Source organism: Lasiodiplodia theobromae (genome assembly GCF_012971845.1).
Source record: "Lasiodiplodia theobromae strain AM2As chromosome Unknown scaffold_16, whole genome shotgun sequence".
NCBI lineage: Eukaryota > Fungi > Ascomycota > Dothideomycetes > Botryosphaeriales > Botryosphaeriaceae > Lasiodiplodia > Lasiodiplodia theobromae.
Window position 1 is genome coordinate 726,103 of NW_023336366.1, and position 24,958 is coordinate 751,060.

The 24,958-nt window shown below is 55.7% G+C and overlaps 7 protein-coding genes across 7 annotated transcripts; 6 read left to right on the forward strand and 1 right to left on the reverse strand.

Moving 5' to 3' along the window:
- Window positions 1-2,555: 2,555 nt before the first annotated feature.
- LTHEOB_5877 (Amidase) lies at window positions 2,556-4,280 on the forward strand (the record flags this gene model as incomplete). Its single annotated transcript, XM_035515070.1, has 1 exon — window positions 2,556-4,280. One exon carries the CDS (start codon window positions 2,556-2,558, stop codon window positions 4,278-4,280), a length of 1,725 nt encoding a protein of 574 aa, XP_035373569.1.
- A 3,300-nt stretch (window positions 4,281-7,580) lies between these two features.
- LTHEOB_5878 (Fmhp protein) lies at window positions 7,581-8,683 on the forward strand (the record flags this gene model as incomplete). The annotated part of the gene is made up of 2 exons (XM_035515071.1): window positions 7,581-7,934; window positions 7,991-8,683. 2 exons carry the CDS (start codon window positions 7,581-7,583, stop codon window positions 8,681-8,683), a joined length of 1,047 nt encoding a protein of 348 aa, XP_035373570.1.
- Window positions 8,684-9,496: 813 nt separating this feature from the next.
- On the forward strand, window positions 9,497-11,047 carry LTHEOB_5879 (S-(hydroxymethyl)glutathione dehydrogenase; the record flags this gene model as incomplete). The annotated part of the gene is made up of 6 exons (XM_035515072.1): window positions 9,497-9,520; window positions 9,582-9,596; window positions 9,648-9,762; window positions 9,824-9,959; window positions 10,126-10,775; window positions 10,830-11,047. 6 exons carry the CDS (start codon window positions 9,497-9,499, stop codon window positions 11,045-11,047), a joined length of 1,158 nt encoding a protein of 385 aa, XP_035373571.1.
- Window positions 11,048-11,814: 767 nt separating this feature from the next.
- LTHEOB_5880 (Set domain-containing protein 5) lies at window positions 11,815-12,859 on the forward strand (the record flags this gene model as incomplete). The annotated part of the gene is made up of 2 exons (XM_035515074.1): window positions 11,815-12,674; window positions 12,730-12,859. 2 exons carry the CDS (start codon window positions 11,815-11,817, stop codon window positions 12,857-12,859), a joined length of 990 nt encoding a protein of 329 aa, XP_035373572.1.
- A 1,998-nt stretch (window positions 12,860-14,857) lies between these two features.
- On the forward strand, window positions 14,858-18,610 carry LTHEOB_5881 (ATPAse P-type K/Mg/Cd/Cu/Zn/Na/Ca/Na/H-transporter; the record flags this gene model as incomplete). Its single annotated transcript, XM_035515075.1, has 6 exons — window positions 14,858-15,112; window positions 15,172-15,256; window positions 15,314-15,494; window positions 15,548-17,221; window positions 17,353-17,669; window positions 17,820-18,610. 6 exons carry the CDS (start codon window positions 14,858-14,860, stop codon window positions 18,608-18,610), a joined length of 3,303 nt encoding a protein of 1,100 aa, XP_035373573.1.
- Window positions 18,611-20,831: 2,221 nt separating this feature from the next.
- Window positions 20,832-22,262, reverse strand: LTHEOB_5882 (Heterokaryon incompatibility protein; the record flags this gene model as incomplete). The annotated part of the gene is made up of 1 exon (XM_035515076.1): window positions 20,832-22,262. The coding sequence occupies one exon, from the start codon at window positions 22,260-22,262 to the stop codon at window positions 20,832-20,834; it is 1,431 nt and encodes a 476-aa protein (XP_035373574.1).
- Window positions 22,263-22,837: 575 nt separating this feature from the next.
- Window positions 22,838-24,496, forward strand: LTHEOB_5883 (Tubulin gamma chain; the record flags this gene model as incomplete). Its single annotated transcript, XM_035515077.1, has 5 exons — window positions 22,838-22,845; window positions 22,903-22,943; window positions 23,046-23,143; window positions 23,221-23,274; window positions 23,333-24,496. The coding sequence occupies 5 exons, from the start codon at window positions 22,838-22,840 to the stop codon at window positions 24,494-24,496; spliced, it is 1,365 nt and encodes a 454-aa protein (XP_035373575.1).
- Window positions 24,497-24,958: the final 462 nt, after the last annotated feature.

Sequence of the window (24,958 nt, forward strand, 5' to 3'; positions counted from 1 at the left end):
GGCGCTAGCACAATCGATAGCTGCGTGTCATGCAAGGCATTCCACCACCAGAGACACCCTGCCCGATTGCGTAACCGCACAATCCTTTTGTCTGCATCGCCACAGTAATCAGAGTCAACTCATTTTTGCAATCACCCAGCGCCGGGCTCGCCTCCGGAATGCCGCGTTGGATGAAGTCACTGCTCGCGTGGCCGCAGGCCAGGCCTCGACTTCTGGCCTTTGCGCCGCCTGTCGTTACACGGCTGCCGCAGGTACGAATCGGGCTCCTCCCGCAGCGTTCCTGTCCCGCGTGCATTTCGAATGCGCGCCCCGCCATTGACAGGTGCCACCAGCCATCATCGCGACTTCTCGAAAGCTCCGTGTTGCCATGGCACCACACGCGGGTGATGCGCTGTCCCGTATTCACGCAAATCTCCCGTCATGCGCCGCCGTGCGACGCATATAAGCGCCTCGTACTGCTCCACGCCGCTTCCGACGCCAGTCCCAGCAGCTGGTAGGGCGGGCCGGCGTGCTGCAGGTACACGTCGCGCAACGTGCAAGATACGAGCCTTTTCGTCCTCCTGCAGATCGCAAACCTTCTCCTGCCGCCTCTTTGCTCACCTTGCACCAACGCTGAGCAACATGGCAAAGACAACCACCGTCCTCCGCCCTTTACCACTCGTTTGCCCCCGTGACCATGCTACCGTTCCATCGCGTCAGCCCGTCAGGCTTCGGTCCGTGCTAGCTTCTGGCACGCTTCTGGATCGGCCTCCACCCTTCGCACGTCCTCGAGCTCCCAGACGACATATTTGCCGGCTCATAAGCACGAGGAACGGTGCGAACCACGTATGCGAACCGCCCAAGTACCGACCATACGGCGCGCACAAGACCGTCTCTCCGCTTCTCTCCATCTCCACTCATCCGAACCACGACATAGGAGCCATCCAATGATTCTTCCATGCTCGGATCTGGCGAAAGCCGCCGGTTGATTTGCACTGCCCGACATGCGACGCAAGGGAGCGAATCCTGAGATGGACGACGACGTGGCCATCAACTCTCCACAGTCCACGGCTTCCGACTGATACAGCAGCATTTTCGTCTACGTGGTCGCAATTGAGTAGATGCTCTGGTGTTTCATCTCTCGATCATCGCACAAACTTTCCATGGCGAATCCGGTTACTGCAAGTTACTGTTAGGCGGTGAGCAAGCAAGAGCATTGGGATGACAGGGCGAAGCGAGATTTGGTGCAACTGCAAGAATCCTACACCAGATGACCCGACTGGAGACGACATGCTGGCTTCTGCCACTGACGTGCGCGTTGCTGCACCTGCTCACGAGGCAGATTGAGGTACGTCAGGCCACCTGAGAGTCTGGTACACTTGCACCCTCATCTCATGCCGGCGCGCCGTCGAGCATCCGGTCATCCAACGGTTCATCAGTTGATGTTGGCATACCCGGAACTCTCCATTCAGCATGAGCGCGTGGTAAACTGGTCGACCGCACGCGCCGTCCTGGGGCCTTCGGTAGGATCATTTGCCATGGCAAATAGCGGATCGCTCGATGCTCAGGCGACGATAAGGAAAGCGCTGATATCCCCCGAGCCAGGAGCAGCGCATAGAGAGATGGACACAGAGATCTCCTGACTCGGTAAGTACTATAACCAGGTAGCGCCCCTATTTGCCGTTCCAAGCTCTTGATCATTCTTGGCGGTCAACTTCGGTCGTCGTAGACCTTGTCTAGCCGCCGGACTTGAACACTGCTCATTACCGAAGCTCTCCCCATAGGGTCTATGGGTGCCGCGATCCGGTCCGACAAGCCTCTATTTTTGCCTGATGGGGTGCGCTCGAGCAGTCAGTGCCGGACATCCTCCGCCGAATTTATTGACTGCTTGTCGATGGCAATAACCGACGGATCAGTTCCGCGTGTGCAGATGTGCTTCGCCTCCGCATCGAGATGCCATGTGGACCGGTGGTGTTTGGTGGAAAGAAGAGAAGTCTGTCAGGGGCTCTGCGGCTGCTTGTAGATTAGCTCGCGCTTCGCCCCACGAACCGGTGGGGATTCGCTTCTTGGCAAACGCAATGTGGCAGCCCGGCGAAAAGCGTAAAGAGCATTAGCAATGACGGCCCGGAGGAAGACGGTATCGGATCTGTGTTTCTGCAGTGGAGAGGCTCTGCGAAGAAAGGATGTCGTGATAGTCAATGAGTCAGATTCTCGGTAAACAGGTCGGAGATCCGATCAGATTTGGACGCGACGATTACTGCCCTACTTTTTCACCGCGAATGCGGGGTTTAGTTTTGCATCCCGGTCGTCCCACGGATGCCGTCATTGCTGACTTTTTGAAGAGCCACGCGATTCTATAACCGCACACTGTGAGCAGCTGGCTTTTGGTACCTCATTAGCTCTCACGCTCTACATCAATTCCTTTCGAGGTGCATGCAGATCGCATCAGCTTACCACTTCTATCTGTTTGTTTTGTCTCCGAACTGCTTTGCTTACTATAATTTCTGAGCGTTTATAAAATTTCCCCCACTACCGACTCAAAAGCAGAAACCACGAGGGACTCCAATGCTGTCAAGATGATCTCGAAACCATTCAGCCATCTATTAGCCATTGTCTCCCTACTTTCCATCTCAGGTCATGTTTCAGCCCAGTCCCTCGGGTTCGACAGCCGTGAAGCGACTATAGCGAACGTCCACCATGCTCTATTTACCGGACTATCATCCTGCCGCGATGTCGTCTCGTCCTTCTTGACGCGAATCGAGACGTACAATTCCAAAATCAACGCCATCATCGCCCTGAACCCATCCGCTCTGGAGACCGCAGATGCACTGGACGAAGCTCTAGCCCAGGGCAACAGCACCGGCCCACTCTTCTGCATCCCCATCCTCCTCAAGGACAACTTCGACTTCGCCGGCCTACCAACGACGGGCGGCAACCTCGCGCTCGCGTCCCTCCAGCCCGCTTCGGACGCGCCCACGGTAGCCGCGCTGCAGCGCGCGGGCGCCATCGTCCTGGGCAAGGCCAACCTGCACGAGCTGGCGCTCGAGGGGCTGTCGGTCAGCTCGCTGGGCGGGCAGACGGTCAACCCGTACGACACGACGCGCACCCCCGGCGGGTCGTCGGGCGGCAGCGGCGCGGCCGTGGCGGCGTCGTTCGCCGTGCTCGCCACGGGCACCGACACGGTCAACTCGCTGCGCAGCCCGGCCAGCGCCAACAACCTGTTCAGCATCCGCCCGACGCGCGGGTTGTTGAGCCGTGCGGGCGTCATGCCTATATCGTACACGCAGGATGCCGTCGGCGTCATCGCGCGCAGCGTCGAGGACGTGGCGGCCGGGCTGACGGCCATGGCGGGCGTGGGCTACGACGTCGAGGGGGATAACGCGACGGCGTTGATTCCTGAGGCGAGCGTGGGTGTAGATTATGCTGCTGAGCTTGCTGCTGCGTCGACGACTCTGGAGGGTGTGCGGTTTGGGTTGCTGGAGCCCTTCTTCAACCGGACGGCGAGCCCGGAGAACGACCCCGTCAACGAAGCCATGGACGCGGTGGTCGAGGAGCTGGAGGCCGCGGGTGCGACCATCGTCCGGATAAACGATACGGCTCTCTTCAACGTGACGGAAATCATGAAGCTCGACACCCAGCGCTTCGAGTACCGCGAGTTCATGGAGGCCTACCTACAAAACCCTAGCCACACCACCTCCTCCGACAACGCCACCTTCCCCCACACCCTCGCCGGCATCTACGCCACGAACGACAGCTCCACCACCGGAAGTGGCACCGGCAACGGCTCCTTCCTCGTCATCCCCGCGCAATACGAATACGTGACAACCGCACTCGCATCCAGCACAGGCAACGCGACCTACGCCACCGTCCAGTCGGGCGTGCGCAACCTCACCCTCGCCCTGGCCGCGACCTTCTCGGCGCACCGCGTCTCCGCCCTGCTCTACCCGGAGCAGCGCAACCTCGTCGTCAAGCTCGGCTCCGCCTCGCAGGCCGGCCGCAACGGCATCCTCGCCGCCCTCACCGGCAGCCCCGTCGTCACCGTGCCCGTCGGCTTCAGCGGGGAGACGGACGAAGCGCCGGTCGGCGTGCCGATCGGGATGGAGGTGCTGGGTAGGCCGTGGGATGAGAGGGCGTTGTTGGCGCTGGGGAAGGGCGTCGCGACGGCGTTGGGGCCGAGGGCGCGCAGGAAGTCGCCCGAGTGGGCGAGGGAATTTGTCGAGGCGAAGGCGTATGAGAGTGTGCCGGTTGTGCAGCCGGATAGGGGAAGTATTCCGGCGGCGTATCCGGTGGGGGTTTTGTGATGGTGGGGAGGAGGAATGGTGAGTGGAAAGGTGGGGGATAGGGGAGGAGGAGGTGCGCGGCTTGCCGGAGATCAGTGAGAGTAAGGCGGTGTGGATGTGGCACGGATTAATGATGAGATGATAATGGAATCGTTTTTGCTCTGCATCTCTACTTTCGATGCTGTGTTGGTGTTGTTTGTTGGCTATAAGATCCCTTGTCTGTTGTTCTGTAGTATCAATGTGCATATGTGACTTAAAGGGGTTAACGGGGCATTGGAACGAGAAAGACTTACCTTTCAGATTCGTATTTCAAACATGTCAGAAAAGAAGCGGAGAAAGGAATGCTCGGAGGTCAAGTTCTGCGTTACTGATACCTCGACCTTTGTCTGCTAAAGCATTACCTCCAGACATGCTTACTACACTCCGTAGAATGACTTGACTAGTTAGTGGCCACGTTGTAAACGCCAGGATCTGTACGTGAGTCCTACTGGAGATTGTTCTGGAGCAGCATGACTTACCTGGTGTGCTGATCACAGCTGCGAATAAGTCAGTCGCAAACTGTGGATCAGACAGTGTATGAGAAAGGTGGAGAGAGCGCGTACTAAAAACACGAGTCGGAGTTGGCTTGCCATAGTAGCAAGACGCACACGAAGCCTCTGACGTGTGTGCGGCTTGTACACCATGTGCAGGATTCCTGAATAGGAGAGAGACTGGGATGGTAGTGGACCTAGGGGCTTAAAACAAGGTCTGTCGCAGCAGATGCAGGCACAATGACCAGCATGATGAGACAAACGTGGACACTATTCTGATGATGTAGCGGTGACGGTTGATCCCGAAAAGCAGGTGTAAGGATGGAGCCAAGAGTGACGGGCTTAGCAATGGTGTGACCTCCATAAAGTAGGGGTGACTGGGGTGTTGTAAGTCAGAAAGGCCGTTAGGTTTTATTTCGGATTTTGTCGGTAGCGGAACGCCCTGATTGAGCGAGGAGAATAAGGAAGAGCAGAATCCACAATAAGAAAAAGTTAAATGGAGCATTTGAACCCATTTAGCTGAGACGATGGTAAGGGCCTGAAGCCGTTCGGACTACACGTCCGTTTAAGGCCAAATACTAAAGTAATGACATTAATAGCGTACCCATGAAAGGTGTACACAAGAAAAAACCAACGCAAAGGGTATTTAGAAGTGTGGAAGGGATACAGAGTGATTACTAAAGATGATATGAAAGATTGTTGACACTACGCTTCTCGTTCAGTCATCAAAATGATAGACTGCTTCTGTAAGAAGTTGAAGCTAGCGTCAGGACATGAATGTATAATTGTTAACTCCACATTTACGTCCGGACAATAGCTTTAAATTCCCATGCCTTTAAATGTCCACATAAATCAAATTGTTTCTCACAAATACTGTAAAAAAGGTTTGTTCTGGGGGGCCGTAGTTACTCACTGTCTTAAGGTACTTCTATTTTTAGCGCTAGGGTTGCGATACCCCTCTGGAGGCGTAACTTTTGACTACCTGCGGAAATCGACTGTAAAATGGTTGCGAAATGAGCTTGTGAAGAGTAAGAATTTTCGTGACTCTCAACGGTGTCACCAAGGTTCATCCATCACCGTAATCGGGCCTGAAGTTTGAGTTTGTCGGTTGCCGAAACTGATGCAACACAACAGTAGCTTGAACAATGCACTCAAAATACAGGTACTCACCGCTCCGCTCTGAAAAGGGCCGTCTTTCCCGAATTTTTCGTGCAAACATATTTTACTAATTCTTTCTAGGGATAGCGGAGAGGTTCCGCATCAGTCCGACAAACCTAGTTGATTCAGTTACAAGTGGGCGGTAGTTTTCGGCACCTGAGACTGTTGCACAGTCGCAGGCTGATGCTATTGAAAGACCATCCACAGGACCTATCCGGCAATGATTCGCTGAGGCTAGGGATTTCTCCACAAGCGCAAAAGCACTCGGGTGTACCCGAGGAGGGGGGCGGATCTGCCAGAAGCGCACAGAGTGGCCTCCGCGACATGTTGATCTGAAATCCCTGGACGATCGCATGGTGCACGATCAACCGCCAAGGAGGTAGGGCAAGCGTCGGCGACGGCTAGTTTGGTATCCGTGTGTTGTGCAACCTCGTGGCCGGGTCATGGCGCTGCGGCTCAGCATGTCCGGAGGCACGCGCTGAAAAGCTGTGTCCTAGACATTGCGGCGGTGATTTGACTGCAGACCAACGATGACCAACGCACTCATCCATCGATTACTCAATATTAACCCCTGAGAGGGTCTCAATTCAGATATTCCCAAAGGGGTAGCAAACCAAAGAAGCATTGCGCCAAGGCCAGCAAATCGGACTTCAAAACGATTTGCGTGTCGTCGCCGGGGCTGCCGGGGTTTCCAGTAGACCCAACGGGCTGGGGCGCCATGTTAATCATCGTTCCAACCTACCAGCTCCAGAGTTCAGTTTGCGGGTGTTGCAGAAGTGTGCGTGCAAAAGCCTATCGATTGACGCCATTTGCGTGCTATTGTCGGAACTTGCACGCGCTTGAGCAGAAGCGGACGGATGTCTCAGACGCTCTGAATCCCTTTTATTTCTAAAAATGACAAGGCGATGTGCGCCTGGCGGCCAGACTGACGATGCTCGGAAATTTAGCGGCTCGATGCTGTGCTGCGGCTACAGCCTCGCGCGGCCCAGGCTGAAGTGGAGCCTGCTGTTCTGCGGGCGGGTACGGGCCGGCATGGCAAACTCGGAAGCGCGGGGGCAGCGGCAACGGATGCGCGTGGAAGACGCTTGGCTGCAGGAGGGCGGTGTTGAGCTGGCGCTGGGTGTTTGTGTGGCGTGTGGTGTGGCCAAGCTGGAGGGGTTCCGCGGCTTCCAGCGGATGCCATTGGGCGCGGCCCGGCAAAACCCCTGGCACAGCCCCTCTTGGCCTCTGGTCCAGCCACTACGCCGCGGCCCAGAGCGCTGAAACTGCCCTGACCCCAGTGACGCTGCGTCCACGACATGGAAAGCTTGGACTGAGCGCCGGCTGACGCTGCACGCAAAACAAGCGCCTGCTGCCAAATCGTCCCGGCACAATGCCCTGATTTCTAACCAACCTACGGCCGGAGGTCATGTAGTAGTCCCCGCTCCTCGCGAGTCACCTCTCTCGGAATCTTCTCTTCCGCGCCATCTTGCCCATCTCTACTGCTTTTTGCCCGAGCTAGTCCACCCGATAAGCTTCTAAGCCTCGCCCGACACGAGTTGCAACCCAGCGGGACCCTGCTTCTACACAGCTAAATAAATCCAAACGCCGGTCGTTGACGCGCCCACCAAACACCAAATTTCCACCACCAGCCATGGCCGCCACAACAGAACCACACCAGCCGCCCGCCTCTACGGACACTAAGCCCGACACTCAAGCACAAGCCTCCGCAGCCGCCTCCGCACCGGAAACCATAGACGAGAAAGACGCGTCGTTAGCAAAGGAGACGGGAGCTACGGCAGCAGCATGCGACTACGACCCCTCGGCCGACTTCAAGGGTGATGTGCAGGTCTCACAAGAACTTCCTACAGAGGCCGACATCAGGAGATGCGAGGACATGCTCGTCCTGGGCGCCGACGGCGAGTCGCGGCCCTTCAAGAGCCTGTACTCGGGCGAGGGCGTTGCCACAAGGCAGCTGATCATCTTTGTGCGACATTTCTTCTGCGGAGTACGGCCCAATATTTCCCTTGCGCTTTACTCACTTTGCTGACGATTTGCCTGCAGAACTGCCAGGAGTACCTGCGCACGCTCTCGGCCAGCATCACCCCTGACGCACTCCTCGCGCTGGACACGCCGACCTTTATCACCGTCGTCGGCTGCGGTCGCCCAGAGCTGATCCCAATGTACGCGCAGACGACCAATTGCCCGTTCCCCATCTTCGCCGACCCGACGACCAAGCTCTACGACTACCTGGGCATGATGCGCACGCTGTCGCTCGGCCCCAAGCGCCCGGACTATATGAAGGCCAGCATGGTGTCGACGACGATGCAGAGCATGTACCAGTGCATCAAGAGCGGCAAGGGAATCGTGCAGGGCGGCGACATCAGGCAGGTCGGCGGCGAGATGCTGTTCGAGGACGGCAGGGTGACGTGGGTGCACCGCATGAAGAACACGCGCGATCACGCCGAGGTCGAGGACCTGAGGAGCATCCTCGGGCTGACTGGAAAGGACGAGGGGAGGAGAGAGCGCCGCGACGGGTTCAAAGCCATCGCGAGAAGCATGAGCTGGAGCCGCAGGCAGGAGCGCAGCAAAGAGCGCGGCAAGGAGCGAAGCAGGTCGCGCGAGCCCAAGGTGGTGGAGATGGATGAGGGAGCGAGCGAGGTGAAGGAGAAGGAGCAGAGGAAGAGCAAGAGGAGGTCGTTTTTCCAGAGAGCAGACACCAACAGCCACTTGAAGGCCGAGGTTGAGAAGATTTAGGGAATTGTCGGGTGTCAGCGATATAGCATTGCAGCGGCGTTTGCGGGGCCAAGGGAACAAAGTCCGTCCAGGTATTTAGCGATGATTTCTCGGAATCGAAGACTTGCTAGTTTCAGTGAAATGCTGGCATATAGACGCGGGGTAGAGACGTGAAAGCCTTCCTTCAAACCTTAATCGGAGATGGTTGCACCGCCATGACTCGGGGGTGCGCGTTACCACGAGGCGCGCGCCAGGCAAGCAGAGCCTCAGCTAAAGCAGACGGCGCAGCCGGCGGGCAGATAGCAGCCTCAAAAGCCCAGTTGCAGTAATTGAGTCCATCAAGGCAGGCCGACCCACTGGCAGTCGCGAGACCCAAAGCGGAAAAAAGTCCCGATGGGCAGGCGGCGGATGGACTAACCTGCTACAGGCGCACTGGACCCCGCCTACCTACCCCGCCGCCGCGCGCAGGCTCGTCATCGCTGGCAAATTCGTCAGAAAGCGCGCCCAGAACCACGCCCCGCCGCGCAAGGATCCGCCCAGGCTGATGAGGGGAAGCTTTGGAAGTTATCGGAGTCGGTTGGGACAAGACGCCCGCCGGCCAATGGATGCGCGCGCATACGGTGCTGCTGTCGGCACCACGCGCCCTCTCCCAGTCCCCCACATGGCTCTTGCTTTCGGACGAGGGCACATAAAATAGATCCGCGACCTCCCGCCGTCTTGGATTCATCTCTTCCCTCCTCCCTTCCCTCCCAACTTCTTCCATCGTCCCAAAGATACCCCGCAGTTCGCGACCCCCGACACCAACAGCCGACACCACCACCACCGCCAGCCACCATGTCTGCCGACACTGTTGGAAAGGTGCGCTGCTGCTAATTGAGCCCTGCTGTCCGTGACTTGCTAGCTAACCCTCGTCGCGTAGACCATCACTTGCAAGGTGCGCATCTCGATGCCAATGACGCAATCGACCCATTGACACATTCTGCAGGCCGCCGTTGCCTGGGAGGCCGGCAAGGAGCTCAGCGTCGAGGACGTCGAAGTCGCGCCGCCGAAGGCCCACGAGGTCCGCATCCAGATCTACTACACCGGTGTCTGCCACACGGGTAAGCTCCAGGAAGCTCCGGGAAGCTGCAGCAGGCCATTGCTGAGAAATTACCCCTCCAGATGCCTACACCCTCTCGGGCAAGGACCCCGAGGGTGCCTTCCCCATCGTCCTGGGACACGAGGGCGCCGGTATCGTCGAGTCGATCGGTGAGGGCGTTACCTCCGTAAAGCCCGGCGACCACGTCGTTGCTCTTTAGTAAGTTGGGCGGAAATTTTCCTCGTGAGAGTGGGCAGCTTGGGAGCTTGGGCTCCCGAAGCTCTCCACTTTAGCTGGCCGATATCTCGGACTATTCGGCCTAATCCAAGCCAAGGCTGCGGTGTCCGCATTTGGACAAATAATGCTAACCACTACCGCACCACAGCACTCCGGAATGCCGTGAATGCAAGTTCTGCGTCAGTGGCAAGACCAACCTGTGCGGCAAGATCCGCGCCACCCAGGGCAAGGGTGTCATGCCCGACGGCACTTCGCGCTTCAAGTGCAAGGGTAAGGACCTGCTCCACTTCATGGGTACCTCGACCTTCTCGCAATACACCGTTGTTGCCGACATCTCCGTCGTCCCGATCAAGCAGAATGCCCCCATGGACCGCACCTGCCTGCTCGGCTGCGGTATCACCACCGGTTACGGTGCCGCCGTCATCACTGCCGGTAAGGGCGGTGTCGAGAAGGGCTCCAACGTCGCCGTCTTCGGTGCCGGCTGCGTTGGTCTCTCCGTCATCCAGGGTGCGGTGAAGAACGGTGCTGGCAAGATCATCGTCGTCGATGTCAACGACAGCAAGGAGGCGTGGTCCAAGAAGTTCGGTGCTACCGACTTCGTCAACCCTCTGAAGCTTCCTGAGGGCACCAGCATCCAGGAGAAGCTGATCGAGATGACTGATGGCGGCTGCGACTACACCTTTGACTGCACTGGTAACGTCCACGTCATGAGGAGTGCTCTTGAGGCTTGCCACAAGGGTTGGGGCGAGAGCATCATCATTGGTGTTGCCGCCGCTGGCCAGGAGATCTCGACGAGGCGTAAGTGTCCCGACTCTTGAAGTTCGTTCGAATACTCACATATCGTGTCAACAGCATTCCAGCTCGTCACCGGTCGTGTGTGGAAGGGCTGCGCCTTTGGTGGTGTCAAGGGCCGCACCCAGCTTCCCGACCTTGTCCAGGACTACCTCGATGGCAAGCTCAAGGTCGACGAGTTCATCACTCACCGCCAGCCCTTGACCGGCATCAACCAGGCTTTCTCCGACATGAAGGCAGGCGACTGCATCCGCTGCGTCGTCAACATGCGCGAGTAAACAAAACAAAAAAGCTAAAGCGTTTCTTGTCGGGCGGGTTACCCAAAGGTTGATATGCGGTTAGAAGGAGTTCGTTCGAGCTGTGATGTGCTCATGATCCAGGGTTACGTATTGGTCAGGTCTTTGGCGATAATGGTCTGGCGGCGAGGTGTTCCAAAAATGGTTTGTAGGTGTGTTGCCAACAGTCCGTAAATATGACAATGAACCTAAAGGAATTTCATACCCATCTCTGTGACTGGGAATTGTGACATTCTTGGGGAGTTGAAGCGTTCGTCCGGATGAAGATGTCAAGCCAAAATAATAACATCTTCATCCGGACGAACGCTTCAGCTCCCCATGAATGAAGCTTTAACGATGAAGGAGGCGTCGAACAATTTCATATGGCCTCCGGCATCACGACATCGTTATATGTCGATGTCGCCTACCGGCTTCTTCAATCTGGTCAGTCAGCCCGAGTAGGACCAGGTGGAAAGACTAACAAATGTGTGCAGATACAAACATACTCCCTTATTTGGCAAGCTCCAGTTGTCGGTTCTTTGGCGTCTGATCCCGCGCTTGGTGGAAGGGAAACGAGAGGACAAAAGATCTCGCTTTTGCCCAATCCAAATTGGGCAAGCACGCAAACGCATCGCGCAAAGCAGCCATGTTCATTCAGTTTCGAACCTCTTCTCTTCATCACCATCACCGTCCGCCTCAAAACGAGACTTTTTGCACACACACCTTAAGATCTTCAAGACACCGCACCAGCACCAGCAACAACGCGAACCATGGCGGCCCCGCCAAACCCCACCACTACCGTCCACCCCTCCCTCCATGTCGTTCCTCTCCCCGGCCGCGGTATGGGCTCCATCGCCACTGCCCGCATCCCGCGAGGCACCCGCCTCGTCTCCGACGCCCCCGTCTTCGCCGCCACCAACACCCTGTGGAAGAACGAGGAGCTGCTCGCTCAGCAGCTCATCCCCCTCTACGCCGGCCTCCCCGCCGACCAACGAACCCGCATCGACAACCTCGCGGCCAATCCGGAGGCGGTGGCCAGGTGGGCCAAGTTCTTTGGGACTGAGGACGCCGTTGCCGAGGCGGAGGCGTCGTGGGCCACTGATCCTGATCCTGCCGCCGCTACTTCCTCCTCCTTAAGTGTCGCCCAAAGGGCCCATATCATGGCCTCCTGGAACACGAACTGTTTCGGACTCTATAATAACGAGAGTGCGGCCAAATGGGCGGCTGTTATCGCGCCCACGGCTGCCCGCTTCAACCACGCTTGCGTCCCGAACGCCACGTTCGCGTGGAACGATGCCGTGGGTGCGATCACGGTGCAGACGATCAAGGAGGTTGATGAGGGGGAGGAGCTGACGATTGCGTACGTGGATTCAATGAAGAGGGGGAAGAAGAGAAGGGAGGCGTTGAGCCGGCAGTACGGCTTCGTCTGCGACTGCCCGGCCTGCGCGGACGGCAAGGAGGAAGAACTCAATGAGATGAGGAAGAGGACCGAGGAGCTGAGAGAGATACTGGGGAGGGAGGCGAAAAGGGGAGAGGATGGAAGGGATGGGGAGATAGCTAAGATGGCGGTGGAGGAGGGTGTGACGCTGCACGAGAAGACCGGGCTGGTGGGCGTACATCTGGCAGACTTGTGAGTATTCCCCTCCTTCTTACTGTCTCGAAACAACCCTTAAGCCAAATCTCAGCTACAAAGCCGCCTTTGCCGCTACCGGAGACCGCCTGTATCTGGAAGAGGAGCTGCGTGTCCGCACGTACTGCCTTGGAGATGACCATCCGCTTGTCAAAGCGCTCACGGAGAAGTTGACGGGCGTTTGAGCCTCTCAAATCCATGCGCTACTGTTCGTTTTCTATCGGCAAGGTTTCTTCGAATGGCAATCCGGCTCTTTTCCAACGAATGAATCCTTCTTACGCCATTGCCTTCTCCAATTCCTCATCCACATTACCAACATTTTCCACACCTCGCAGCACGAGGAGCTCTTTCATCACCAAACTCTCAACACCCCAATTGCGGATCCATAGGCTTGCTCTTGACCATCGGCAGAGCCCATTTCGAGGACATCTATTTTCATCCACATCTCTTCAAACCCCAAGAAGGAGCAGATCACTTCCACCTTCACAACAAATGCTCATCGCACTCACACCCGCAATCCTAAACTCGGCTTTTTCGATGCACCAGATACCCTCAACTTGCCGCCGTCGACTCAGATCTACCACTCCTCCCATGGCGTCACACACATCTAAATCACCGCTCTGGCACCTCGGTACCCTCACCTAACTCGGCGTGCTTCTTCTTAGTCTCCAGATGGCTTCAATAATCCCGCCTTCGATCCCACTGCGTCAAACGCAGAGAGCTTGGTGAATCATCCAAGCTTATTCGCATCTTATTGTGGAGAGCGGCCGTCACGTGTTCCTTGAATCAGGGCTTAGGCCGACGAGATAGAGGAGTTAATGCGGAAGATGTTGGTGGCGTCCTCGGGATGGATATTAGAAAGAGTCGGCAATGAAGGAACGGCTGCTGCAGGCTGGGGCGGAGGGATTGGCGATGATGCACTTTGGGTCGGAGGTAGGAATGTGGCTGTTGCGTAGCCAGAGTCACGGGTTCGCTGCCTTTTGACCACGTCTAAAAATCGGATTCGCGTCTTCTATTTCTCTCATGATCAGCCCCTCTCACTACTGGCCAAATAGTATATGGCTTTCGTGTTGACATTGCCTAGGAACGCCTCTAGGCCTACGATGACCAGCTAGAAGCTTCACCTGGATTTCGGGCATTTCGTTAGGATCGTAAGGCCATATGAAGAGCATACCATTGGCTGGGCTGTCGTTTCTGGCGGTAATCACCACAGATAGTCCGAAGACATTGTTGTGCAGGCCGTTCTGCAAGCCCCTGGGCAGGCTAAACCCAATTAAGTGCGTGCTTCGGACTCAGAAGCACGAGAGCTTTGTGACTGAGCGGTGAGTCATGGTTTATCGTGCGAGCTATTGGTATGTCAATGCACGCTGCATACATGTGATGGCCGAAATGCTACATGCATCGACGATCGTTTGGGGTCCTCAAGCAGGGTAAGTGCACTTTGTGCTACCTCATGCGATAACTAAATCATGCGAGGCGGGACGATAGGCGTAGTAAGGCAGCTTGGTATTGCTTGTAACGGTCAATGGAAAAGTCGGGCAAAAAAAAGATCGAGTTGGACTATTCTGTGAGACGTGCATTGCGTGGAGCGGTGATAAGCAGAATCGTGGTGGCGAGCGTCCCGGAGCCAAGGAATGGTGGGGTCATGGGCAACCGGGAACAGACATGTATCAGCCCTCTGCACCTCCCAACGTCCAATTGCCGCCCGCTAGGCACTTGCACGACCTGGGGCCTAGAAAGACCGTGGAGCACCTAACCCACTATTATTCGTCACCGACTTGGATTCGTTATCCTTCCGCTGCCCAGATTTCTCGGCATCCTTCTTGGCAGCTTTCCGCTTTGCCGTGGAACACATTACCCTCTCATACACAACGCGTGCCGCCCAGTCGTCATTCGAGGCGCTGACGTGATGCAGTCGGGGAGGGATGGAGCAGCTCACAGGCCGAAGTGCTTGACCCCGCGATGCGGTGTAACTTCAAGGGCGGGCTCTCAACGGGTAGCCGCATCCGGAGCTGCGCCTGCCAAGTCACCTTACGGGACTTGGCGCTGGTCATTCCTGAGCCTCTTGCAGCTCCTCTGTGCTTTTAGTCTGCCTTCTCCCACCTCCAACTCCCATTAGTTCTCTCACCTCCCCTACACATCTCTTCATCCCTCTCCTATCACGCGTGTGCGGCTCTCAATTGATGACGAAGAACAACCTCGAAAACGCCCTCGCCGGGCACGTCTCGGGACAGGCCAACAAGCCTTTGTCTCGTCCCGCCCATGCTTTGACCTATGCGACCGTCACCGCCGAGGTTGGCGCCAACTCAATTGATGGACTCACCACCGCCGAAGCTCAGAAGCGTATTCAAGAGTATGGCCGAAACGAGATCGGAGACGGTGGCGGAATCAACCCGGCGAAGATCCTGGCTCGCCAGGTCGTCAACGCAATGACTCTAGTTATGCGCACCATAGTCCATTGTGTTAAAGAAGAAGAAACGGCTGATCCAACTCCCAGGTGCTTGTCCTGGCCATGGCGGTCAGTTTTGCAATCAAGTCTTGGATTGAAGGTGGCGTCGTCGCAGCAATCGTGTGCCTGAATGGTATCACCTCCCCAACCATTCCACCCTCTTTGTTACTAGCTAACAGCTACGATTTAGTCGTCATCGGATTCCTTCAAGAATTCCAAGCCGAAAAGAACATGGACTCGCTCAGGTCTCTCAGCTCTCCCACGGCGAACGCAGTGAGGGATGGCAAGAATATCACCATCCCCACTGCCGAAATCGTTCCAGGCGACATGGTTGAAGTCAAGACAGGAGACACAGTTCCCGCCGACATTCGGTAAGCACCTTCCATCATTCTCATTCAACATGCAGCAATTAATCAGTGTGTAGCTTGATCGAAGCCGTCAACTTCGAGACAGACGAGGCGCTACTTACTGGGGAGTCTTTGCCTGTCAGGAAGGATGCCGAGGCTTGCTTCCCCGATGATACGGGCCCAGGCGACCGCTTGAACGTTGCTTTCAGCTCCTCGACTGTGACCAAAGGCAGAGCCAGGGGAATTGTCTTCGCCACAGGCATGTACACGGAGATAGGCACGATTGCCGCAGCTCTCCGGACCAAAGACAGCAAGCGCCGCCCTGTCAAGCGTAACTCGAGTGGCAAGGCTGGGCCTCACCGCTATGCCCAAGCGTATGCCCTGACGGGCTTTGATGCTCTTGGGAGGTTCCTTGGTGTCAATGTCGGCACTCCTTTACAGCAGAAGCTGTCCTGGCTGGCCATATTCTTGCTTGGCATCGCCATTGTCTGCGCCATCATCGTCGTTGCTGCTAATCGCTTCCGCAATGAGCAAGAAATCATCATCTATGCCGTGGGCACTGGTCTCTCGATGATCCCGGCTTCCTTGATAGTCGTCTTAACGATTACCATGGCAGCGGGAACGAAGAGAATGGTGGAGAGAAACGTCATCGTCCGGAACCTCAAATCGCTTGAAGCGCTTGGAGCCGTGACCGATATCTGCTCGGATAAGACAGGCACACTCACCCAAGGCAAAATGGTGGCCAAGAAGGCGTGGATTCCATCGAGGGGTACCATATCTTGCGGAGAGTCCAGCCATCCGTACGACCCAACCGACGGCATGCTTTTCTGCAAAACCAAACAGCCACGCGATATCAAGCCGGACGAAGACGAGAGCATCGAGGACGCATCTACCTACGAGAAGCTTTTGCATCAGAACCCGAACTTGATGGAGTTTCTCAAGGTATCCACCTTGGCAAATCTCGCACACGTCCACCAAGGCGACGATGGGTCGTGGCACGCAAGAGGTGATCCAACGGAGATTGCGCTGCAGGTATTCGCATCTCGCTTTCAACTGAACAGGACCCGTTTCACGTCCGGCGATGTCCCAGCCTGGAAGCAGATCGCCGAATATCCGTTTGATTCCTCCATCAAGAAGATGTCGGTCATCTTCGAGGAGCACCAGACTGGAAAGAGATACGTTTTCACCAAAGGCGCCGTGGAACGAATCATTGACAGTTGCACGGACATCTACCTGGACGACATTGAAGCTGTCCCCGTCACTTCCGAGATCAAGGACAACATCATTGCGAATATGGAGGCTCTCGCTTCTCTTGGACTTCGTGTCCTGGCACTGGCATCCCGGGAGTTCACCGGCGAGATCCAGGAAGGCGATGAGCAGGCCCGCTCCGAGGCTGAGAACGGCTTAACCTTCCGCGGATTAGTTGGGATCTACGACCCGCCTAGACCCGAATCCGCACCTTCAGTCAGACAGTGCCAGGAAGCCGGTATCGTTGTGCACATGCTCACGGGCGACCATCCCGGTACAGCCTCTGCGATTGCGGCAGAAGTTGGGATTTTACCCTCTCGCATGGATACTTTCAGCAAGGAAATGACAGACGCGATGGTAATGACGGCTGCCCAATTCGACAAGCTCTCCGACGACGAAATCGATCAACTTCCGGTTCTTCCATTGGTTATCGCCCGCTGCTCCCCAACTACGAAAGTCCGCATGATTGAGGCTCTTCACCGTCGTAAGAAATTCGCTGCGATGTAAGCACGGACCACCCCCAAACGATGACCACCACCCCTACCCCCACCACCACCACCACCACACCACTGCATTACACCACCCATCCGCCCATAACAGTAAGCTCTAAATTAGTATATACTAACGTGCGAAGGACTGGCGATGGCGTAAACGACTCCCCGAGTTTGAAGAGAGCGGACGTTGGTATCGCCATGGGCCAAGCTGGAAGCGATGTCGCAAAGGACGCTTCAGATATCGTTTTGACAGACGATAACTTCGCTTCTATTCTCAATGCCATCGAAGAAGGCCGTCGGATGTTTGATAACATTCAAAAGTTCATTTTGCATCTCCTGGCTGAAAACGTGGCGCAGGCCGTTGTCCTTTTGGTCGGACTCGCTTTCAAGGACAGCCGCAGCCTCTCCGTCTATCCTCTGGCCCCTGTGCAGATCATGTGGGTCATCATGATCACTAGTATGTCCATCCCCGTCTTTAATAATACCCTAAACACAATCACCGTCTTCAAAAATACCCCAAACACACTCACCGTCTTTAAAATACCCCAAATACCCTAGAACCGTTACTAGGTAGAGCGATGACTAACGTATTAAACCAAATTATCAGGTGGAATGCCGGATATGGGCCTGGGCTTCGAAAAAGCATGTGCAGGCATCATGGAAAGACCGCCCCAGGATCTCAAGACCGGAGTCTTCACCCCTGAATTACTTGTGGACATGATTGTCTACGGGCTCTGGATTTCCGTCCTGTGCCTCGGGAGCTTCTCTCTTGTGCTATGGGGCTTCGGAGATGGTAGCCTCGGCGAAAATTGCAACAACAGCTACAGCAACAGCATGGGGGAGCCCATTTGCGACACCGTCTTCCGCGCACGCGCCACCACCTTCGCCTGCTTGACCTGGTTCGCACTCTTCCTTGCCTGGGAGATGGTAGACATGCGCCGCAGCTTCTTCCGCATGCAACCAAACAGCAAGCGCTATTTCACCCAGTGGGCCCACGACGTCTGGCGCAACAAATTCCTTTTCTGGGCAATTATTGCGGGCTTCGTTACCATATTCCCTACGCTATACATCCCGGTCATCAATCACGACGTCTTCAGGCACGAAGGCATCTCGTGGGAATGGGGTATTGTCTTCATCGCCGCGATCCTCTTCTTCGCGGGCGTCGAAGCGTGGAAATGGGCCAAGCGCGTCTACTTCCGCCGCAAAGAGGCAAAGGCAATGAAGTCTGGGCTACCACTGTCGCAGCAGACAACCCAGGCTTGCGACCCGGAGATGAAGATCTTCGCTCAGTACGGTCTTCCGCTCACCAATGCACTCACAGGCGACACTGCGCTGAGCAGTGAAAGAAGGCTTAGCAAAGCGGTTTCGTCAGATACCGAGGGTGTGAAGAGCCAATAACGAGAGCTAGCCGCTGCTGAGAAGCGGCGGCCTCGTGCTCTTCCCGGGCCGAGACTATGGGGGGCTTCTGACGTTTGGTGAGCAGACGTCGAAGCGAGTGTGGTGGTGATGGTGCAGCCCAGCACGGGCAGAACATCTTGCCTTCTGAGCTCACCATCAAAGTACTCTTCTGAAGAGTGCTCAAAAGTGGAATACTTTCTTATCTCTGTATCCCTTCTGTCTTCCTTTTGAGGGAAACTGGGTTCGATGAGGAGCCCGAAAAAAGAACAACAAAATTTGGGTGGGAGAGACTTGTCTCTCAAGACGTGGAAATTGATGAAGGCGCTCAACTCGCTCCTCCTGAGGTATAGTATTTACCCCAACGTGGCCTTCCATCAACTGGTGTGGCCGTCCGCTCCTTTTTCCCTTTACGTTCTTACACGACTCTTGTTCTACTATGCTATTCGACACAGTGCGTCTCTCGTCAGGGGGTTGCTGCTTAAGTATCAAGATTGAGCTGCTTGCTCAGACGAGTAACACCAAGGACATAGATAGTTGATATTACAAATTGCAAATATTTCTCCAATTATTGCTGCTGTTGACTGGATTGCGGTTGGATTTGCTGTGCTTACTCATGGTCTGGAGCCATGGAAATTGCGTGAAAGACCCGCCCTGTACGTATAATGACTATGCCATAGCGTTCGACAGGGGAATGCTAGTTGAATACTAGCGTGAAGTGCTTTTTTGATCATGTCATGGGTAGTTGAAGCTATCGTCCGGACGTGGATGTATAATTTCTAATTCGACATTTACGTCCGGACGGCAGCTTCAACTACCCACATCTGTTTTTTTTTTCCGTAAGGCAAATTGCTTAAGGTGGCTCTCTACGAAGAAGCTTCTGCAAATCAGGGTGATCAGCTGCGAAAATGCTGATATCTTCAGTGCGTCCGACTCAAACATCGACCTGGTACATACATTTCCAGTGCCAACACTCCACAGAGGAGAAGAGGAATGGTACCATTCACGTTTGCTTAGGTTGCCTCTTTACTATCCGGTACGAAGCCATGGTGGCTGTTCAGAACAGACTTCTCTGCCCATTCTGCGCGTAGGGTGGCAGCAGTGACTAACTGAGTGACGCTGATCGTGGATCAAAGGTCTATTCACTTCTCACTAATGCTGTTGAAAATGACAGAAGAAGGCTGGGTCTCGAGACATCGAGCTCTCGCAGAACGTCGCTATGGAACTCTTTGGGCCAGTCAAGCCCGTCCGTATCGCTGAGGGCAGGTGATGTTCCTGCGCTTCACATGTTATTATTTCGCACTTCTGCTGCAAGTGCGTATAAAAAGACGACATCTCACAGCTTCGAGGCTTAAACCTCAGAAAGACTCTCCGTAGATCTGCGAATGCGGAGTCCTAAACTATTGATGGAGATATCTACTGTTGGTCTTCTCGTGTCTGTAAGTCTGACGATTCTGTTAATGAATGTACTGAGCCTCACTACTTCATCATTACGTGCGTTTGATGCATCGCTGCATCAAAGACAAATGATTCGGCAAAGTATTCGACAGAAATTTAGATACTGTACACTAATGGAAAATGCACATATTCAGTGACTGGCTGGAATGCGAGTGCAGGAAGGAGTCAATTCTTCAACTCAGCTCCACACCCCCCGCTATTGCTCACGGCAAGGGAGTAGGACGTCAAGGCAGTATGCCATGAACATCCGGCTTGTCAACACAATCTCGAAGTTGAAATGACTGGTGTTGGTATTGAAAGTCGGAGTGTTATAAGGAAAGTTCTTTTATATAGCTAGACTGTTAGCAGCAACTGACCTACTTTACCACGTGTGAAGGCTCAAAATCGTCGAATCATCGATTTCTGTAGGCTTGATTGACCGCATGACAACAGAGTTGCATCGTGTGAACAGACATATGCTTTTGAAATCCTGTCGAACATTCACGTTCACTCCAACGTCTCGTCTGTGGCTGCCTTCAGCACTGGAAGATTCGGCCATAGCCCTCCTACGGCTCACAAAGCTTCAATATATCAAATGACCGAAGTTTTTTCTCGCATTATTTCACATACAGTCGTCCTCCTTTGGCCTGTTCCACATGATCCTCGACTCCGCGCAATACCACCATGACTTCATCCCAGCAAACCACTGCAAGGCCACACAACCACTACCAACTCACACCCAGCACCATCACCCAACGACCTCATCACCCGCACATACACCTCACCCTCAATCCCTCATCAAATTCTGCCCCAACCACCACCACTCCCACCACCCTTCCCACTTCCCAACCAACGGATCCCGCCACTGCTGCGGACACGGCACATCGGCGGGCCACATCTCCCACTCCTCCATATCCGGCCACACGCGATTCCACACCGTCATCGCGCCCGCCGCCACCATCAAGTACGGAAACAGCGTCGTGACGGACGGCGTGTAAGCCAGAGGGTCAGCCAAGAAGCTCTTGACCCAGCCCCACACCACCGCCACAACGCCCTGATCCTGTCTCTCAGCAGCCGAAACCGAAGCCGACGACGACGACGACGGCGACGACCCGGACCCCGTGGCCGTCGGCGGCTCCAGCAACGCCTGCTGCGCCGCCAGCGCCTCCTTCTCCCACAGCCGGCGCCCGCGCAGCGCCGAGCGGACGGCGTGCAGCATGAACACGGCGAAGACGAGGCGGCCGCCCACCTCGCTGAAGTAGTAGCCGCCGCGCAGCGCTGGCAGCGGGATGGCGCCGAACGAGTCGTAGTTGGCGACGACGGCACGGAGCGGGATGGGCGGCACGGTGCCGAAGTCGGTGAAGATGAGGAGCGCCGAGAGGGCTTCCGAGTAGAAGATTTGGCGGAATTGCTGGAGGTAGGTGAAGAGTGAGGGGGCGTAGCGGGGCGCGTAGAGGGTGGGCGAGGCGCTGTCGCGGCAGAAGAGGATGGTGTGGTGGAGGGTGGTTTTGCGGTAGGTGGGGGGCAGGGGTGGGACCGGGTCGGTGAAGAGGCGGAGGGGTGTGAGGGGGGTGTGGGGGAGGGAGAGCAGGACGAGGAGGATGCCGGATATGGAGAGTTGGAGGGCGATGTAGTCGGCGTTGATGAGGGAGTCGGGGTTGCGTGAGAGGCGCCGGATGAAAAGCCTGATGCCGAAAACGCAGTAGGAAAGCTGAAGGATAAGACTGGCGAATTGGAGAATGAGACCAAGTGTCTTTGCAGTACCAAGGATGGTTGAGAACTCGTTTGGTTGAGTGCTTGTTGGTGGAGAGGATGTCTTCTTTTCTTGGGACGAAAGAGAGTTATCCGTGGATTCAGTGGTTGGGGTAGATGGTACGCGACCGAAAAGGACGCGTAGAGGGAGATAAATGTTGAAGGGGTGCTCCTCCGACTTCAACTTTGATTTGATGTAGTGGAAAAATATCGTGAGCATGGCGAAGACATGCTGAAAGACCACCGTAAGAGGGGAGAAAGGAAAGAAGAAAGGCCTCCAGTCCAGGACGGATTCTCCGCGGATCCAGAGAAGGTGGAAATAAGAAAGAGTGCCGGTAAAATAGAGAGTAGCAAGTTGCATAAGCACATCGTCATATGTCCTCATCCAGGCATGTCTGGCGCAGCCGTTGACTGGGATGAAAGAATCATCAGTGACCAATCCGCTGGCCAAGGCACCTCGCTTCATGATGGTGGAATTAACGAATGACAGGAAAGAGAGGGCGTCGGTGGACTGGACCTCGAGAGGAGCAAGGACCTGACACTTTATAAGTCTAGACTGGGGCGAAGTTTACCTGTCACGCCTCGGCGATGGCATCGGTGACTCCGCCGGCAAAATGTATTCCTTCAACGCCACGAGCTATTCTTAGACCCGTATAGAAAGGTTTGGCACCACGATGTCAACGATGTAACGATCTTGCATATATATTGCGAGATAAGCGAGGGTACCTAGATCCTCAACACTGCGCAAGTGGAAATATCGCCAGAGAAGCACGGCAGGGAATTCGGTGCTCGCGTGAAAGCATCTTATGCCCAGTTGCTGAGACCGCGCAAGGCATAGCGTCTATGTTGTAAGTTAGGTCTGTTTCAAGTGAAAGGTTGATGATAAGGGCGGTGGTGCGGGCGAGAGTAGCGTGACAGGGCGGAAGTGACGTGGGCGGCAAGCGTTGGGCACTCGAGCTCGGGCGGTGACAGCAACGCGAGTTTGCGCCCGCAACGCGTCTCTCGCGACCGAAGCTTCACACAACCTCCCCACACACCACAATGCCTAGGTACGTTAGCTCCAGGACCCCACAACGCCCCCAAAGCATGCGCTGATCCTATCGCAGAGAGATCATAACCCTCCAGGCTGGCCAGTGCGGCAACAGCGGTGCGTTTGCTCACCTCCGCCCATCTCCCCGCAGCTCTCCACCGCACTATTCCGAGTCGCGCATACGATGAACATAGAGCTCAAACACTAACTCCTGTACAGTTGGCAGCCAATTCTGGCAGCAGCTGTGCCAGGAGCACGGCATCAACCAAGACGGCAACCTCGAAGACTTCGCGACTGAGGGCGGTGACAGGAAGGATGTCTTCTTCTACCAGGCAAGTTCCTACACCAACCTCACTGACATGGCAACTAGCTACGATTCTAACAGGCCTCCCAGTCCGACGACACTCGCTACATCCCGCGCGCCATTCTCCTCGATCTCGAGCCTCGTGTACGTGGAATAGAAGCTCCGCATCCTTGAACAACACCAACTTACGCGCGCGCTACAGGTCATCAACAGCATTCTGAGCGGACCCTACAAGAACATCTACAACCCCGAGAACTTCTACGTGCACAAGGATGGTACTGGCGCTGGCAACAACTGGGCGGCAGGCTACGCCATGGGCGAGTCGGTGAACGAGGAAGTCATGGACATGATTGACCGCGAGGCTGACGGTAGCGACTCGCTGGAGGGCTTTATGCTGCTACACTCGATCGCAGGTGGTACTGGCTCCGGTCTGGGATCCTTCCTGCTCGAGCGCCTGAACGACCGCTTCCCCAAGAAGCTGATCCAGACGTATTCGGTCTTCCCGGACACGCAGAACGCGGGTGACGTTGTGGTTCAGCCGTACAACAGCTTGCTGTCTATGCGCCGCCTGACGCAGAATGCCGACTCCGTCGTCGTGCTGGACAACGGCGCTCTCTCGCGCATCGCCGCCAACACGCTTCACGTTCAGGAGCCTTCCTTCCAGCAGACGAACCAGCTCGTCTCGACTGTCATGTCCGCTTCGACGACGACGCTCCGCTACCCTGGCTACATGCACAACGACTTGGTCGGAATCGTCGCCTCTCTGATCCCCACGCCGCGCTGCCACTTCCTCATGACCTCGTACACGCCCTTCACCGGTGACCAGGTCGAGTCGGCCAAGACGGTGCGCAAGACGACCGTGCTCGAGGTCATGCGCCGTCTGCTGCAGCCCAAGAACCGCATGGTGTCGACCAACCCGTCCAAGACGTCGTGCTACATCTCCATCCTCAACATCATCCAGGGCGAGGCCGACCCCACCGACGTGCACAAGTCACTGCTGCGTATCCGCGAGCGCAAACTGGCCACCTTCATTCCCTGGGGCCCGGCCTCCATCCAGGTCGCCCTCACCCGCAAGTCCCCTTACGTCCAGAGCTCCCACCGCGTCTCCGGTCTCATGCTCGCCAACCATACCGGCGTCGCCACCCTGTTCAAGCGCATCCTCTTCCAGTACGACCGCCTGCGCAAGCGCAATGCCTTCCTCGAGCAGTACAAGCGTGAGGCTCCCTTCGCCGACGGCCTGTCCGAGTTCGACGAGGCAAAGGCCGTTGTCCAGGACCTGATCGCCGAGTACGAGGACGCGGAGCAGCCCGACTACCTCAGCAAGGAAGGTAAGGAGGGCGGCGAGGCCGGTGGTGTGGGTGCGTAATGATGACGATGATGATGGATTCCCCTCACCGAAGGAGTACCTATTTTGGGGAAAGGAGGCTTTAACGTGCTTGTACGTGACACTGAAACTTGCATGGTGCTTGGCGTTTTATAAACCACCTGGAAATACATGGGTGGAGGGTTAGGATTCTCTTATTCGATAACCAAAGGAAGTAAGAAACATTTGGGAGAAAGGGGGCGGCGGGGAAGCTATGATACCGGCTTTGTCTCACTTTTCAATTTCTTTTCTACAATTCTTCTATTGCCATAAGCTTTTTTTTTCTCTCTTCTCCGCTTTGGGCCGGCTTGATTTCAGGATATGATCAAACGAAAAGCCGAGAAATGAGACAACAATACGTAGTAGTACGAGAAAGATATCCATGTCCTAAAACGTTTTGAAAGATTTGGTTTCCGTGATGTGGTGATGACTGTTGGAGTCGACCATGCTCTATTTCCATACTCC